The sequence below is a fragment of the Oncorhynchus mykiss genome, chromosome 7 (genome assembly GCF_057628025.1).
Source record: "Oncorhynchus mykiss isolate SJ-2025 chromosome 7, ASM5762802v1, whole genome shotgun sequence".
NCBI lineage: Eukaryota > Metazoa > Chordata > Actinopteri > Salmoniformes > Salmonidae > Oncorhynchus > Oncorhynchus mykiss.
In genome coordinates, this window is record NC_143028.1 from 15,447,302 (window position 1) to 15,466,748 (window position 19,447).

Here is a 19,447-nt window from a genome sequence, read left to right on the forward strand (position 1 = left end):
CCTTCCCCCATACAGGGCACAGTCATGTTTCTGTGCCTTCTTTCCACGTTTCCTTAGGCATTGCTTTGTATCGTGTTGTTTTCTCAGTGGGTATTCTCTTACAATGTACTTCTGGCACTAAAGCATGACAGTGTAAGATTTACCCTGTGAACTTCCGTATGCAATGTCAAATAAGAGACCATTGTGAAAGCTGTGCAACAGTCATGGTAGAATGTGGTTTCTCCCCTCGGTCTCCTCACATGCCAGTTCAGATTAGAACAATTCGTGAAACGTTTACAACAATCCTGACAGCATAATGGTGTATCGATTATCCTCACATGCACTCTCGTGACCGCCAGTGCTCAAAGATCTGCTACTAAAGCAGCAATATGATTTCCCTCATATGCGTAGTCAGATTATGGCCATGCAGAAATGATATGTCACAATGACAGCGATAAGGTTGCCCCCCCCCTCCCTTCTTTTTTTGGGGGGGAATCCTAATGCGATAACTCCCAATCACCACTGAGCAAAACATTTTCTACAGACCTGGCAGTGATATGATTTCTCCCCTGTGTGACTCCTCATGTGGATTTTAAGACCAGTGCCAAAATGAAAACAATTGCCACAATCATTACAGCTAAATATTTTATCCCATGTGTGGATCCTCGTGATAATTCAGATACCCAACTTCCGAAAAACTTTTTTTGTTTCTGTCTGCATCTGCGATTTACACCGGGGCTGAGAGTCACTGGTTTTCTCTGTGGAATCCTCTTCCTTAGATTCTGTTTGGATCTGTTCAGTAGAGGCCATTGTGTCTTTGTATTCTTCACTTTGGGTTTGTGGGTACTGATCAGTCACTTTTTCACCCAGGCAGGAGTGAATACAGTCTTCCTCCTCCTGTTCCTCTTTAATCTGTATGGGGTTCCAGTCATCTTGCCCCAGGATGGGGCTCAACTCCTGCTTACAATGCTGCTGCTCGGGGGGAAACTCCACTTCAGAGACAATGAACTGCTGGAAATCTGAAGGGAAGGAAAAAGGATGAATTACAACTGAAAAGCTGATAAGATAGGGGTTTCTGAATTGTCTTGTCAGGAGGTGCTCGTCCTTCAACTAACAGACTATTTGTGCTATCTGACGTAAGACAATGGGGTCTCTGTTACAGGATAGGTTCAGCACCATGAGAGTAGTCTGTTAGCTAGTTGTGGTATAAGTTTGCAATCTTTTTGATCAGTCATGGAAGTAACAGTGCATGTTAAAAAGGTGGAGAAAGACTCCAGTTTGGTACAGCCGACTAACGGTACCTAACAGGCATTAATATTCGATAGGGCTGTGACGGTCATGGAATTTTGGATGACCAATCACTCTAGGATGCCCACGAGCCTCGTCTGAAGGTAGCCTGGTACCAGGTTAAAATGTATGGAAGAAGTTTAGTGCCTAAGAAAAGGGTTCCCCCCAAAAATATGAATACTTCTTATATCCCTGATAAAGGACAGACATTTCAAAACAAACTTCCTTGATTTATTTGACTTTTTCCATTGTATGAATTTGTTATTCAATGCATTTATATGAGCCAATAGCAGTTAGGCCAAATCCAATGTTTCATCCTCCCAAAAAGTATACTTTTTTTTTTTTTAAACCTAAAATTTTAAATCAAATAGCTAAATGATCCTTGGTATGACCATCTTAAAACAATTCAATACGTTAGCTTAGTAGAACCCCAATATGGTTGTTTACACAGGCAGCCAATTGATACTTTTTCCACCAATTGGTCTTCTGACCAATCACATCAGATCTTTTTCAGAGTTGATCCGATTAGTGAAAAAAATATCAGAATTGGACTGCTTGTGTAATTGCAACCTATGGTACTTACCTGTTGTATCCTATGTATTTTGTTACAGTTCTGATTAAAGAGATTATTTTGTACACTTCTTAGCCAGTAGTTCTGAAAGTAGTGCTCACGAGCCAAAAGTGGTCCCCAAAAATTGCATACTATGTCACATGTGTACCACACCTTTGCTCTCTCTCTCGCACTGCTGTGTGTGCAACTTGTTAGCTGCCACTCAAATGGCGAGGAGTTGAAGCTCATTGGCTAGGGGTTGGCCCACGTGGGGGAAAATGGTGCAGCATAGCATCCAGACAAAGTTGCTTTAAAACTACAGATTTTGTGGTAAAAAATAAGAATTAATTATGATCAGATTATGCATGTATGAGGTAAACATTTACACATCCAGTCAAAAATGGGAGGTTTAAAAAAGACTTAGTAACCAAAGTGCCGGTGCATGTCTTTAAATGGACTTAAGACAGGTCCAGCCTGGTTTATGGAAGAGTTTAAACTGGCTGTGTAGCTAAAAAAAAAAATATCAATGGGAGCAAGGCTTTAGTGAATACAGCACACTTTGCATGAGCCACAGCAGTTATCATTTGAATGAACATTACCATGGAAATTATTGCATCACAATACCAGTTAGTCATTGTGAGTGTACCAGTCAAATTGACAGGGTTACACGGAACCCAAACCGATTGTGCATAAATGTATTTTGTCCCCCTACACCAAACGCGATCACGACACGCAGGTTAAAATATCAAAACAAACTCTGAACCAATGACATTAATTTTGGGACAGGTTGAAAAGCATTAAACATGTATGGCAATTTAGTTTGTTAGCTAATTTGTCCTATTTAGCTAGCTTGCTGTTGCTAGCTAATTTGTCCTGGGATATAAACATTGAGTTGTTATTTTACCTGAAATGAATAAGGAACTCTATTCCGACAATTAATCCACACAACGGCCAACCGAATCGTTTCTAGTCATCTCTCCTTCCAGGCATTTTTCATCTTTGAATTTGTATGGTGATCGTATCTACACATTCATAGTATTACCACCACCACTGAAAAAACTGTTCGTCTTTCAATCACCCACGTGGGCATAACCAATGAGAAGATGGCATGTGGGTACCTGCTTTTATAAACCAATGAGGAGATGGGAGAGGCAGGACTTTCAGCGTGATCTGCATCAGAAATAGAAAGGAGTTCTATTTTAGCCCTTGGTATTCCAGACACTCGTTGGCACGTGAGCAGTGTGGGTGCAATAATTGAATAACTTGGATATCTACATTTATTTTGCGATGCTCACACACTCGATGTGTCTGGTCCGGTCAGCATGTTAGATTCCAAGCCCATTCTATTAATTATACTATATATTCTGTGAAATCAAACTGTCCACTTAGGAAGCAACACTGATTGACAATAAATGTCACATGCTGTTGTGCAAATGGAATAGACAACAGGTGGAAATTATAGGCAATTAGCACCCCCAATAAAGGAGTGGTTCTGCAGGTGGGGACCACAGACCACTTCTCAGTTCCTATACTTCCTGGCTGATGTGTTGGTCACTTTTGAATGCTGGCAGTGCTTTCACTCTAGTGGTAGCATGAGACGAAGTCTATAACCCACACAAGTGGCTCAGGTAGTGCAGCTCATCCAGGATGGCACATCAATGCGAGATGTGGCAAGAAGGTTTGCTGTGTCTGTCAGCGTAGTGTCCAGAGCATGGAGGCGCTACCAGGAGACAGGCCAGTACATCAGGAGACGTGGAGGAGGCCGTAGGAGGGCAACAACCCAGCAGCAGGACCGCTACCTCCGCCTTTGTGCAAGGAGAAGCAGGAGCACTGCCAGAGCCCTGCAAAATGACCTCCAGCAGGCCACAAATCTGCATGCGTCTGCTCAAACGGTCAGAAACAGACTCCACGAGGGTGGTATGAGGGCCCGATGTCCACAGGTGGGGGTTGTGCTTACAGCCCAACACCATGCAGAACGTTTGGCATTTGCCAGAGAACACCAAGATTGGCAAATTCACCACTGGCGCCCTGTGCACTTCACAGATGAAAGCAGGTTCACACTGAGCACGTGACAGACGTGACAGAGTCTGGAGACGCCGTGGAGAACGTTCTGCTGCCTGCAACATCCTCCAGCATGACCGGTTTGGCGGTGGGTCAGTCATGGTGTGGGGTGGCATTTCTTTGGGGGGCAGCACAGCCCTCCATGTGCTCGCCAGAGGTAGCCTGACTGCCATTAGGTACCGAGATGAGATCCTCAGACCCCTTGTGAGACCATATGCTGGTGCGGTTGGCCCTGGGTTCCTCCTAATGCAAGACAATGCTAGACCTCATGTGGCGGTATTGTGTCATTAGTTCCTGCAAGAGGAAGGCATTGATGCTATGGACTGGCCCGCCCGTTCCCCAGACCTGAATCCAATTGAGCACACCTGGGACATCATGTCTCACTCTATCCACCAACGCCACATTGCACCACAGACTGTCCAGGAGTTGGCGGATGCTTTAGTCCAGGTCTGGGAGGAGATCCCTCAGGAGACCATCCGCCACCTCATCAGGAGCATGCCCAGGCGTTGTAGGGAGGTCATACAGGCACGTGGAGGCCACACACACTACTGAGCCTCATTTTGACTTGTTTTAAGGACATTACATCAAAGTTGGATCAGCCAGTAGTGTGGTTTTCCACTTCACAATCCAGACCTCCATGGGTTGATTTACATTGATAATGTGTGATTTTGTTGTCAGCACATTCAACTATGTAAAGAAAAGTATTTAAGAATATTTAATTCATTCAGATCTAGGATGTGTTATTTTAGTGTTCCCTTTATTTTTTTTGAGCAGTATATTTCTGTGTGCTGCATGGAGGGGGGTGTTGCCTAGGCAACTGTAGACTTGTTTTCCACAACACCTTACTTGTTTCAGCAAGGAGCAACAAAAAGTTAACACGTTAAGAAACTTACTCAAAACGCACGTTTGTCTTCATCCATAACCGCTGGTGACGCAATTATATTTTAAAGAAGAAAAGGCTTTGTCTGAATTTAATAAAATGACTAAGAGTCCAACGCCTACTGGTCCCAGTAAGAGAAAAAGCCCACCAGCTGACAATCGAGGCAAAGGGGAATGAAATGGAGCAGCAATGTTCCTGCGCTGCAGGGTATGTCTCACCATAATTTAAAAAGCAGGCGCATACTATATTGTGTACAACATCAGCTGTAACGTTAACCAATTTGACTTTAACAAACATACCATTTTATGGTAGCTCCACTGGTTACTTCTCTTATATGTCCGGGCTAATCCATACCCTGGAACCTTTGGAGTGCCCAAGATGAAGTCCCCAGACCAAGAAAGGTTTACAGGTTGTCATTACCTCTGTCAAAAAGCTGATGATACCTACGCTCTCACACCACATCATGAGTACCGCTAACAAATTATGGGTGGGAATCACAAGGATGCCGTGATGTGATTCTTTGTGTCAGGTGTAACAATGACCCCCCTAGCGTGTCCACTTTGATGCAGAAAAGTGGGAGTACATGAAAAGCAGCCTGGACTGCTTTTTCTTTTTTGCATTTCCAGCCTGGTTTCCTTTGTTGAGGTATCGTCTTCGGTATCCTCTGGTGTCGGTCTCCTCTGTGGTGTTGGTGGAAGCTGCATCTTGCGGATCAGATCTTAATCTGTAGATACATGTGATGATATACACTCGGTGGCCAGTTTATTAGGTACACCACCCTGTTCAGCAAAATGGTCCGCTCCTACAGACCGTGAGTCACGGGGTTGTGTCTTGCTGTATAAAGCAGGCAGTCAGGTATCCAGTTGCTGTTCTTTTGAGCATTACAATGAGGAAAACGATTGACCTAAGTAGGGCTACCTCCGACCCCCCAAAAATATCAGTCAATTGGTCGAAATTTTCAAACGTATGTGAGCATATAGATACACCCTGTGTGTTTTAATAGAATCAACGATATATGCATTGAGCTTGTCTGATGCTTTAAGCTCCCGGTTTGATTAAATAAGACACTAATGACTCAAGAGGGAGCCAAAGACCAGGATTACCAGAAAAAAAAAAAAAATTAACCTGACCCAACTATTCTCGCTCCTGCTGGCTCTCGCAGATTCTGCCATTACGCTCCTGAAGTTGCCGGTAATAGGTTACACGAGGAGTCTGCAACCTTTCTCATGTGGAATGCCAATTTATCTTATTGATCTGCGTGCAAGTTATGATTTTCATGTGCACATTTATAATAACATCTCAAAATCATTGTCATGTGGTCAGTCAATTGTATCTAAATGAAAATTATACAAACCTAAAAAATAACTTGTCATGTGGTCTGTCCATTGCCACCTATGTAAAAATAGACTAGAAAGCCCCCACAAAAAAATATGCTGCTAAAAATAAAATATCCTATAAATCACATTTGATGTTTCCACTGGATCAGAGAATGAAACTTTTTACTTTCACGCTGAGTGGTTATCGAAAGGGAGAGAGCTGGAAAGTTTTTTTAGAAATACATTGAGGAATTGTCATTTTCAATGGATGTAAAAACAGACTTTGTACAGATGACAGTGCATGTCAGAGCAAAAACCAAGCCATGAGATGGAAGAAATTCTCTGTAGAGCTCCGAGACAGGATTTTGTCGAGGAACACATCTGAGGAAGGGTACCAAAAAAATGACTGCAGCATTGAAGGTCCCCAAGAGCACGGTGGCCTTCATCTTTCTTAAAAATGGAAGAAGTTTGGAAGCAACAATACTCTTCCTAGAGCTGGCGGCCCGGCCAAAAACTGAGCAATATGGTGAGAAGGGCCTTGGTCAGGGAGGCGACCTAGAACCCGATGGTCACTCTGACAGAGCTCCAGACTTGGAAATGGGAGAACCTTCCAGAAGGATAACCATCTCTTCTGCACTCCATCAATCAGGCCTTTATGGTATTGTGGCCAGATGGAAGTCACCCCTCAGTAGAAGGCACATGACAGCCCACTTGGAATTTGACAAACAGGCACCCAAAGGACTTTCAGACCATGAGATACAAGATTTAACCATTTGGCCTGAATACCAAGCATCACATCTGCAGGAAACCTGGCACCATTCCTACGATGAAGCATGGTGGCAGGAGCATCATGCTGCGGGGATGTTTTTCAGCGGCAGGGACTGGGAGACTAGTCAGGATCGAGGGAAAGATGAACGGAGCAAAGTACAGAGATCTTTGATGAAAACCTGCTCAGGACCTCAAACTGGGGAGAAGGTTTACCTTCCAACAGGAAAACAACCCTAAGCACACAGCCAAGACAACACAGGAGTGGCTTCGGGACAAGTCTCTGAATGTTCTTGAGAGGCCCAACCAGAGCCAGGACTTGAACTCGATCAAACATCTCTGGAGAGACCTGAAAATAGCTGTGCAGCAACACTCCCCATCCAACCTGACAGAGCTTGAGAGGATCTGCAGAGAAGAATGGGAGAAACTCCCCAAAAACAGATATGCCAAGCTTGTAGCTTCATACCTAAGACTCGAGGCTGTAATCGCTGCCAAAAGGTGCTTCAACAAAGTACTGAGTAAAGGATCTGAATACTTATGTAAATGTGATAGTTTTTTACTTTTAATAATTAGCAAAAATGTTAACCTGTTTTTGCTTTGTCATTATAGGGGGGGGGGGGGGGGTGATTTAATCGATTTTAGAATAAGGCTGTAATCTAATGAAATGTGGAAAAAAAATCAGGGGGTCAGAATACTTTCCGAATGCACTGTACATGTTTAATATTACATAAACATAGCATGTCAAATGTGCCATGACCTTCATTTGTTTTTTCCTCTCTGTCAGGTTAAGGAACTTAATTATTCTAACAAACTACTAAAGTTAAAAAGGCATTGGATTGGTGTAAAATTGGGAAAGAGTTCTCTTTCACCAGGGGCTTATCCTTTAAATCCAAGTCACATTCAGATTGTTTTATAATTGAAACCAAACCTATGTCCCAGCCATTAAGTTGCATGGAGTTGTCTCTACTGGCTAAAAGCCTGGGCAGTGTTTTTGAGGACTTTCACCATTTTGATTTCATTAACGTCCCAATTCATTGTCTGTTCCTTCCTGATGATCCAGTTTGAGTCCTGATGCCAGGTCATTAGGAATAATCACCCTATGAATTTTACTCATGAAGAAGAAAATTGACTTTTTTAGATGAGATGACCTCAACGGCACTGCCCATTCTCTCACAGATGCCATCGTGACACAGAGATGTTATGTCTATGGTCCAGGCCCATCAACTTATATATTACAGCGCCCAGAAGTGACATCCTAAAACAACAAATGTCTCCTGGCCTCCCACACATAGGCTACTAAATATAAAAACAAAATAAACATTTCTATCAAAACTCAAACAAAATAAAAACTAGCAAATCAAGTCTAAAAACTAACTCCAACTAAACTGAATTTCTAATCAAAATAAAAAATGAATATTAAATCACAAAACTATAACCTTGCAACGATCACTAGCGGCTGTTCAAGCTATAAATGATGCAGAGGCCGGGCTGCTAGTGACCCAGTGTGAGCTTGCTAGATGTAGCCTATCTTCCTGCTAACTGAATTAAACCGTCAACATCGTCAATGTTCCTAAAATGAACGTTGAATAACAGAAAAAAAAGTTACAAACCTGCTCTATAAACCTTTATCTCAGATTTCAGGATGACTTCAAGCAGCCCCTGTAGACAGACGTCCGTTGTCCTCTTTCGATAGATAAACGTTGTCCTGGTAACTGTTACCCTGATATCGTTTTTGCAAATGCTCTGAATATCTCATCCACAGCGCCTGGTTAAAAATCACTCAACAACTCCAATCTAGACATTTTTCAGATAATGGCTAGCTTGTGTTATGTTCTGTCACCCGTGAAGCCAACAGGAGTAATGAAGCACTTCCGGGTCAAGTGTAAATATTTCAAAGTTAGTCATGTCACGTGAAACTGTAAAATTAATAATAAAGGCTTGAATGATTGTATTATCAACATATCTTATACTAGTTATAAAACACATGGACCTCAAAGTAATTCTGATTAAAAAAATTTTAAACAAGGCTCCCACTCTTTTCAATAAATCATTACATAACTTTTCCATAATGTTTTATCATGATTTACAAGGAAGACAGTACTCAATAAGGGGCTAAACACACAATAACTACACACCGAAGTAGGTATTATACATGAGTACATAAACAATGTATCAATTCTCTAGGTTTGTTCAGGTAGAGAATGGCTACTGGTGTCTAGTGGGCTGAACTGGAATCTAATGGTCTCTACTGGATTCAATAGGACCAGTTTAAGTCGCCGTTTGAGCTAGACTCGGTTACAGCTTGCATCAACGTGGATTTCATCAGATCAAGATAATTGTATCACGATCGTTGGACCAATTATTTGACAGATGTTGTGCAGTGATTGCCTGGCAGGGTTCACATGGAAAGTTATAAAATGAGACTAATATAATCAAGTTAAAAACTATGAACAATAGTAACTTGTCTGTCTGATGCCCTTCCCTACACAGGGCACAGTCATGTCCCGTGCATTCTCTCCCTGTGTCTGCTTAAGCCTTTGTTTTGAAGCAATCATCACTTAGCCTATATAGTGTGTATTCTGAAGACAATTCAATGCACTTTTGGCACTTAAGCATTTGACAGACGCTTGTAAGATTCCTCCCGTGTGAATGTCTCATACACAATGTCAAAAAAAGGCAGTTGTGAAATATTTTCTACTCGTGGCAGTAATGTGGTCTCTTCTTTCCGATGTCCCAGACAATTCAAACAATTAGTGAAATATTTACAACAATCCTGACAGCAATATAGTTTATCACTCATGTGATTATCCTCATATGAACTCATGTGACTAACGCCAGTTCTGAAAGATCTGCTACTATAGCGACAATGATGTGATTTCCCTCGTGTGAATCCTCATATGCGTTGTCAGATTACCTTTATGACGAAAATATTTGCCACAATGATGACAGCTATAAGATTTCTCCCCTGTGTGAATCCTAATGTGACTACTCAAATTACTAGGACGAGCAAAACATTTGCCACAGACCAGGCAGCGATGTGGTTTCTCGCCTGTGTGAATCCTCTTATGAAGTGTCAGCTCACCAACTCGAAAAAAACATTTGCCACAATCATGACAGCGATGTGGTTTCTCCCCTGTGTGAGTCTTTATGTGATAGTTCAGATACCCAACTTGAGAAAAACATTTGCCACATTCACCACAGCGATGCGGTTTCTCTCCTGTGTGGGCCTTCCTATGCAATTTGAAGCGGTCAAGCCGAGTGAATACTTTGTCACAATCTTGACAGTGATACAACTTCTCCCGTGTGTGGGTCCTCATATGAGAATCCAGTGTTCCCATCTGAGTAAAACATTCACCACAGTCACTACAGCAAAATGATTTCTCTTCTGTGCGACTTCTTTGCACTGGAGATTTCAGGTCCATGGATTTTCCACCATTCGAGCTTTGTCCTTTTTCTGTCCATGTCTTCTTCAATTTGCACTGGGGATGAGAGTCACTGGTTGGCTGTGAGGAATAGTCTTCCTTCGGTTCTGTTTTGATCTCTTCAGTAGAGGCCATTGTGTCTTCGTATTCTTCACTTTGGGTTTGTGAGGACTGAGTTGGGTACTGATCATAGTCACTTTTCACCCAGGCAGGAGTGAATACAGAGTCTTCCTCCTCCTGGATGACGCTGAATTCCTCGTCTTCCTCTTTAATCTGTATGGGGTTCCAATTATATTGCCCCAGACTGGGGCTCCAATCCTGCTTATAATGCTGCTGCTCAGGGGGAAACTCCACTTCAGAGACAATGAATTGCTGGAAATCTGAAGGGAAGGAGAAAAGAGTAGTTAGAATTTATAAGCTGATGAGCTAGGTACTGATGATCTGACATAAGATAAATGGGGTCTAAGATATCCTATGCTATGTTCAGGATTTCGCACTCATCTGTGCTGTTGTTGATTGACTTATGTACACAAACTGTTTGGGCCAATCATTTTCACCAACAGCCGCAATCTGGCTCTAATTATTATAATGGAGGGGGCATAGCTCATTACTGGTCTAAACAACAATAATGATCCATAAAAAAACACAAGGGTAGTACAGCGAGCGACTGTCTTCAGTAATCTCTGTTAACACAGACCTCAAGTTTTGTGTAATTGGTCAGCTGCTTGATTCAGTTCTGGGTCCATACGTGTTAAGAGAAGAGACACTAGAACAAGAACGAGGAGCTCCACCATCTCTCTTTGCAAGTTATGGGCCAAAAGTCCCCTCCCGAAATTCTAAAGATGCTATCCAACTGTGAAATCGTGATTTGTCAACAACAAAAAAACAGGAAAAATCCAAGCACCGGAACTATTCCTGCTCATTTATGTTTACATAGTCTGTCCACGAGAGAACGTCTACAGAGGATGTACTTAATAAACATGGATTTTATATTGTTTATTATATTCACATTTAAAATGATTAATATTGACTGCAAATTACTTAATTTCGCTCGCTATATGAAACCTGCACTATTGATTGTAGAGTTAGAATCCTAGAGTGGACAAAGCCCAAACCCCCGATCAAACCTGATATTTGACTGGAAATGTCTGTGGAGGGAGGTTTGCCTGACGTCTCAAACCTGAATTTAATTCCACTGATTTATTGACAGCTCCACACATTCTGAAACAGACTAGAGGTCGACCGATTATGATTTTTCAACGCCGATACCGATTGTTGGATGACCAAAAAAGCCGATACCGATAAATCGGACGATTTTATTTATTTTTTACTTATTTGTAATAATGACAATAACAATACTGAATGAACACTTATTTTACCTTACTATAATACATCAATAAAATCAATATAGCCTCCAATAATGAAACATGTTCAATTTGGTTTAAATAATGCAAAAACAAAGAGTTGGAGAAGAAAGTAAAAGTGCAATATGTGCCATGTAAGAAAGCTAACGTTTAAGTTCCTTGCTCAGAACATGAGAACATATGAAAGCTGGTGGTTCCTTTGAACATGAGTCTTCAATATTCTCAGGTAAGAAGTTTTAGGTTGTAGTTATTATAGGAATTATAGGACTATTTCGCTCTATTTCATAAACCTTTGACTATTGGATGTTCTTATAGGCACTTTAGTATTGCCAGTGTAACAGTATAGCTTCCGTACCGCTCCTCGCTCCTACCTGGGCTCGAACCAGGAACACAAAGACAACAGCCACCCTCGAATCAGCATTACCCATGCAGAACAAGGGGAACAACTACTCCAAGTCTCAGAGCGAGTGACGTTTGAAACGCTATTAGCGCACACCCCGCTAACTAGCTAGCCATTTAACATCAGTTACACGAGCCTAATCTCGGGAGTTGATAGGCTTGAAGTCATAAACAGTGCAATGCTTGACGCACAACGAAGAGCTGCTGGCAAAACACACAAAAGTGCTGTTTGAATGAATGCTTACGAGCCTGCTGCTGCCTACCACCACTCAGTCAGACTGCTCTATCAAATCATAGACTTAGTTATAACATAATAACACACAGAAATAGGAGCCTTAGGTCATTAATATGGTCGAATCCGGAAACTATCATCTCGAAAACAAGACTCTGACTCTGCGTGCAATGAACGCAAGAGAAGTGACACAATTTCACCTGGTTAATATTGCCTGCTAACCTGGATTTCTTTTAGCTAAATACGCAGGTTTAAAAATATATACTTCTGTGTATTGATTTTAAGAAAGGCATTGATGTTCATGGTTAGGTACACATTGGAGCAACGATACGCACCGCATCGATTATATGCAATGCAGGACATGCTAGATAAATTAGTAATATCATCAACCATGTGTAGTTAACTAGTGATTATGATTGATTGATTTTTTTTATAAGATAAGTTTAATGCTAGCTAGCAACTTACCCTGGCTTACTGCATTCGAGCAACATGCAGTCTCCTCGTGGAGTGCAATGAGAGGCAGGTGGTTAGAGCGTTGGACTAGTTAACTATAAGGTTGCAAGATTGAATCCCCCGAACTAACAAGGTAAAAATCTGTTGTTCTGCCCCTGAACGAGGCAGTTAACCCACCGTTCCTAGGCTGTCATTGAAAATAAGAATGTGTTCTTAACTTCTCTAGGATAGGGGGCAGCATTCAGAATTTTGGATGAAAAGCATGCTCAAATTCAACTGCCTGCTACTCATCCCCAGAAGATAAGATATGCATATTATTAGTAGATTTGGATAGAAAACACTGAATTTTCTAAAACTGTTTGAATCATGTCTGTGAGTATAACATAACTTATTTAGCAGGCGAAACCCTGAGGACAAACCATTCAGAATTTTTTTTTTTTTTTGGTCACTCTTTAATTTTCATTGGGAATCCAGATTTCTAAGGGACCTTCTTGCAGTTCCTACCTCTTCCACTGGATGTCAACAGTCTTTAGAAATTGGTTGAGGTTTTTCCTTTGTGTAATGAAGTAGTACAGATTTTTTTAATGTTTGTTGTCAAATAAATAAATTTGTATTTTGTTGAAATTATGTAAAGACATTCCAACATTGTTCGGCACATTTATTGTGTCCATTTGCATCGTTTTCAATACAGGACTTTTAATTTGGAGGCGAACATTTGATTCCACTACTGTTAATGTTGCTCATTTCACAGTTCTTGTGTGGCTGAGCAGTGGGAGCTTGCTAGCCATAAGAATCCGACTAGATGTTCACGACTTCTCGCTCTAGTCAGAACAGTGCTATGCCACGATCAGGACAGCCGGCGCGAGATATGGCTCAGAAAACAAACTCCTAACTATCCTAACCACGGGTTGGAACCAAAATAATTTTCCAATCGTTTTGTTTTGAACAGAACCACCATTTTTTTCGATCCGTTCCACTGTTCCTCCCAGCAAAATAAAGTTCTGAACCGGTTCAAACCAAAAAAGTACCGTTCATATTGTTATTTTTTTAACCTGTAAAATACTATTTTCCTCTCACATTTAGCTCATTAAATTACTTCCAACAGTGAGGATAGAGCAGCTTTCTTAGGATCAGGCAAGCTAGTTTGAGCGAGATGCGACTAACATTTTGCTGGTAGGGAGAGAGGGTGGAGAAGGTTTGGGTTGAAGCGCTGGACATCTTGCTGGACATGCATTATCTGAATTAGGCCCACAGAAATGCACCTAGATGGAGCGGCTTCTCTGGAGGAACTTTGAACTTAGCTAATACTAAATCAACCCATTGATTTTGACCTGCTATAGCATTAGCTAGCCTACTGACAACATCTTTTAAAAACGAGCGGTATTTCAATCTTCTTGATTTGTCAGTTGGGATAATTAGCAATACAGTGCTGTGTGTGAGTGAGAGGCCTGCCAGATCTTACAACGCCTAGATAGGTATTTTACAGTATCATATGTTACAGCAATCTGTCAGTCGATGACACGGTTGTTGACGTGACACACAGCCATTGGATGATGCATGCAAGGACTGAGCAGGGGAAGGCGACCCCTGACTTGACCATTTCTTGACTGGTGAGGGGATTTAACTAATCTGGCCCGGGTAAGCGTGTTTTGCAATGGGTGAAGTCGGCTCAAAACAAAAGTGATTGCTTTTGATAAAAATGCTTTTATCTGCCTTCCCAATGAAAATTATTTTAAAAATTCAAACATATCTTATGGAAAAGAGATGTACAAGATGTCAAAAATTTGGGGGTCACTTAGAAATGTCCTTGTTTTTGAAAGAAAAGCACATTTTTGTATTAAATAACAGCAAATTGTATACGTTGTTAATGTTTTACGTTACTATGTTGTAAATGACTATTGTAGCTGGAAACAGCTGATTTTTTTTAATGGAATATCTAGGCGTACAGAGGCCCATTAACAGCAACCATCACTCCTGTGTTCCAATGGCACGTTGTGTTAGCTAATCCAAGTTTATAATTTTAAAAGGCTAATTGATCATTAGAAAACCCTTTAGCAATTATGTTAGCACAGCTGAAAACTGTTGTCCTGATTAAAGAAGCAATAAAACTGGCCTTCTTCCCACTCTTCCATGCATGAAATTGCCAAGAAACTGAAGATCTCATACAACACTGTGTACTACTCCCTTCACAGAACAGCGAAAAACTGTCTCTAACCAGAATAGAAAGAGTGGGAGGCCCCGGTGCACAACTGAGCAAGAGGACAAGTACATTAGAGTGTCTAGTTTGAGAAACAGACACCTCACAAGTCCTCAACTGGCAACTTCATTAGATAGTACCTGCAAAACACCAGTCTCAACGTCAACAGAGAAGAGATGACATAAGACTCAGCTAATCAACAGCTAATCAAATGGCTACCCAGACCCCACCTGCAACTCTGTTATTATCTATGCATAGCTCCTTTAATAACTCTACCTACATGTACATAATTACCTCGACACCGGTACCCCCCTCTACATAGCCCCGCTATTATTATTTACTGCTGCTCTTTAATAATTTGTTATTATTATCTTTTTTTTGTATTTTCCTAAAACTGCATTGTTGGTTAAGTAAGCCTTTCACTGTAGTACTAGTATTAGTATTAGTAGTATTTGGAGCATGTCACAAATAACATTTGATTAGATTTAACTGGTGGGAAAGGTATTAGGTAAAGTTAAAGCTGTGAGGATCAGGAGAAGTGGGCTAGTTTTAATTTCTTGTACTTCTGCGGAGCAGAAAGAGCGTGTGTTTTGGCTCATCCGATTTGAGCAGGGCGCCCATCAATGTGAAAACTCAGATTAAGGGGGTAATATTGGGCGTGTCATGGGGAGTTGACATTAAAGAATAGAAGAATATCCCTGGAGTGGATGACGCAGGTCGGGCAAATTGAGTGGTTAATGGAGAGAAAGTGAGGAGCGTCCTTTTGTTTTTTTAAGCGGAGTCCCTCTCTACCTAGGTGAAGTTGGGATATGTGAATTATCATGTCAGAGCATTTGTGATTTCTTACTCCAAATGGGCAGCGGTTCGTGTGCATATGATAACTGTGAGAGTAGTTTCTAAATGGTCCAAAGTATTATGTCTCTGTCCCTCTCTCTCACCCTCCCCATCTCCTTTGTAACAAGCCGCCATTTGCGTCAGACTGCTAGGGACCTGTTTTAATGTATTAAGTGTGTGTGTTTATCCTGTGTACCCATTTAGTTAGTTAGTAAATAAATAAACCAATTTGTGTCGTACTGAATCATAAGGCTGTTTTTTTTGCAATGTAGGAGGTTACGACTGTTCAGAATTATTATATGAGGTTATGATTAATACGTTGACTGTTTTATGGATGTGATAGGTAAAGACCTTTAGAGTTTAATTCAGGAGATGGCAAGTCTTTAAACAACCGCTCTCGTGGTGCCCCAAATCCTAATGAGTTAATTGTTACATGATGAATTTAAATCGGGTAACAATTAAACATAGTTGATTAGATAAATAGAAGTCATCAGATTAATGAAAGTAAAGTCATGACAGCCTATTCAATCATTGTGAATGACCTTTGTCCTAGAGTACACCCATGTCGGCATATGAAAAAAATATATATATATTTTAAATTTGGGACAGTTTATCTTCAGTTTGGGCCGATTCTGGGATGGTGAAGAAAAAAGTTAATTTCGATGTCGCAACCTAGCTAGCATTTGCCAGAAAGTCAGAGGAGAGAGAGAGAAAGAGAGAGCTGTGCACAACGGAGCAGACTGGAGGACAGAGAGGTTCCTATTAACTCCATTACTGGCTGTTCAGAGGGATGGAAGTCTGCAGCCACACATGAATTAAAACATTTTTTCATAAAACAAGACAAAAAGCAAACTGTTGGCGCGTTTGGATTTATATACTCCAGTTGAAAATATGATTATTTTAGAGCAATACCATTTTACAAGAATGTTCAGAAAAAACAACATACGTTTTAACCATTCACTATCATGAACCAATAAAGGGAGAAATGGAGAGAACAAGGTAAAGCAGTTGGATTAACACGGAACCCAAAACGGTTGCGCGGGTGCGCCATCGTGCATAAATGTATTTTGCCCCCCCCCCCACACCGAACGCGATTACGACACGCAGGTTAAAATATCAAAACAAACTCTGAACCAATGACATTAATTTGGGGACAGGTCGGAAATCATTAAACATGTATGGCAATTTAGCTAGTTAGCTGGCACTTGCTAGATAACGTTAATTTGTCCTATTTAGCTAGCTTGCTGTTGCTAGCTAATTTGTCCTGGGATATAAACATTGAGTTGTTATTTTACCTGAAATACACAAGGACCTCTACTCCGACAAAAAACGACCAACCGAATCGTTTCTAGTCATCTCTCTTCCTTCCAGGCTTTTTCATCGTTTAACTTATATGGTGATCGCATCTAAACTTTCATAGTATTACCACAACTACTGGCAAAACAGTTCGTCTTTCAGTCACCCACGTGGGTATAACCAATGAGGAGATGGCACCTGCTGGGTACCTGCTACTATAAACCAATGAGGAGATGGGAGAGGCAGGACTTTCAGCGCAATCTGCTTCAGAAATAGGAATGAGTTCTAATTTAGCCCTTGGTGTCGCAGACGCGCGCGAGCAGTGTGGATGCAATAATTGAATAACATGGATTTCTAAATTTTATTTGCGACGTGTCCGGTCTGGTCAGCATGTTAGATTGTCATTATGGAGCCACCTATTGGATTAAGGTGGTAACTCCTCTCTTGCTGCTGGAGCTAGTTTTCAGGCCTTTTTGGCTGATTTTAAGTAGTAATTTAAGTGATAATGCCTGAGAAGCCGGTGTTTGGAGAATATATTAGCACGGGGTGTTGCAAACCGTGCCAATATATCCTCCAAACACCAGCTTCGAGGGCATTATCACTTTTATACAACGGGTTATTGATATATTTTCATTAAAATGTTATTTTGATAAATGTATTCATACTATTTCATCTTTCCACAAGATATAGTCCCGACGACACAAATCTAGGGTTGCTACCCAAGCCGGGGGCGGTTGTTCGTTCTATTGGTTCGGTTGCTGGAGACACGACCCAGTTAATCCGTCTTTTTGTCCTGGATCTATGGACGTGATCCAGTTGTTTGTTCTAAATGTTTCATTGTGTATGTTCTTATCCCTTACTTTCTAGCTAGCCAACTAAGGCTAATTTACAGTCACGTCAAAAAGTGCAGCCAGATTAACAGCAACGTAGCCGCATTTGTTTAAACTGTTTTCTAGTGACATTTATTTGGATACATCCATAACGAGCTAATGAGGCGCAATTTGCCTGGCATAGAAAATGTGCTCACTTGTCAGGACACTTGATCAGAGAAGCTAGCCAACAACACAGAAAACACAATCACTTCAAACTGAAGCTGAAAAGACTGCAAACTAGCTGCACTTCGTTTCGTTTTATATTTTATATATATATCCATAAAAATGATGCCAGTTGGTTCACGATTTCGATTGGCTGAGAAACACGGCCTGCCTGTCTCGTCCCGACACGTTCATTACTATGGGACAGCAGGAGATCGAATTTAAATATTGAAACTATTTTGCAAATGTCTGAGACAGACAGCATGGTATATATAAATCTCCGCTGTTGAAAACAAAATGTTAGTCTAAAAGAAATGTGAGATAATGTCTAGATGCTTTTTATAGTGGAGATCCAAGTTTATAAATTGCCTGGCTGGGCTGATGAGACAGTGGATCGCACAGTCAGATGGAACAGAGTAAATCGGCTAAATCTATTAAGTTAAAATGCCTGTGGCAACTTGTGGATTATAAACTGGGTGATTTGAGCCCTGAATGCTGATTTGCTGACAGCCGTGATACCTGTGGTATAGGTCTGATGTATGACAAAATATGTATTGTTACTGCTCTAATTGCCTTGGTAACCAGTTTATAATAGCAATAAGGCACCTCAGGGGTTTGTGGTATATGGCCAACATGCCATGGCTATGGGCTGTATCCAGGCACTCCGGGTTGAGTCGTTCAAGAACAGCCCTTACACGTGGTATATTAGCCATATACCACACCCCTCAGGCCTTATTGCTTAAATAAACAACGGCTGGAATGCGGTTTTAACCAATCAGCATTCAGGATTAGGCCCACCCGTTTAACAACCTGGCAACCCTAAAGACAGTTACAAATCGATAGCCCACCTTCATCATCAGCCGCGGTGGAATTGCCGGAAGGACTGTTGGTTCTCGATGAACCACTGGTAACAAGCGTCTGTCCTTTGCCACTCACCGACATGTACCTCGACTCGGTCAGGCGGAGTTGCTTCTCTAGCATTTTGATTTGCTCTTTGCTTTGAGAGACTTCTACACTTAACGCGCCACAACAATCCTCTACTAATTTGCAAATCTCTGTCACGGCAGCGGAGGCTAGAATGTCCATGACGGAGCTTATCCGTTGATGCAAAATACTCGACTCAGACATTTTAAGCCCTTGTTTTTTTTTTTTTTTACCGGACACAATTACTTAATCTATTTGGATTCTAAACTGTTTTTTTTGCAGCAGCAGCTTATTCACGAAATGGTCATATTTTTAAAGAACATATGGCTTCTTGTTATCAATGTTTCGCCATCTTTGATAATTGTGTTCTTTCTTGGGAGCACATCCGGTCAGATTTTAGATAGACAAATAGTTAGAAAGCGCCACCTACCGCGTGGAGACTAGAAGGCGCATT

At 41.3% G+C, this 19,447-nt stretch overlaps 1 protein-coding gene across 1 annotated transcript; it reads right to left on the reverse strand.

Annotated features, from left to right (window-relative positions):
• Positions 1-7,530: 7,530 nt before the first annotated feature.
• LOC110527461 (uncharacterized) lies at positions 7,531-19,368 on the reverse strand. Its single transcript, XM_036982878.2, has 2 exons — positions 18,918-19,368; positions 7,531-10,640 (listed from the first exon to the last, which is right to left on the reverse strand). Exons 1-2 carry the CDS (start codon positions 19,195-19,197, stop codon positions 9,694-9,696), a joined length of 1,227 nt encoding a protein of 408 aa, XP_036838773.2. The 5' UTR covers positions 19,198-19,368; the 3' UTR covers positions 7,531-9,693.
• Between the last annotated feature and the right edge of the window lie 79 nt (positions 19,369-19,447).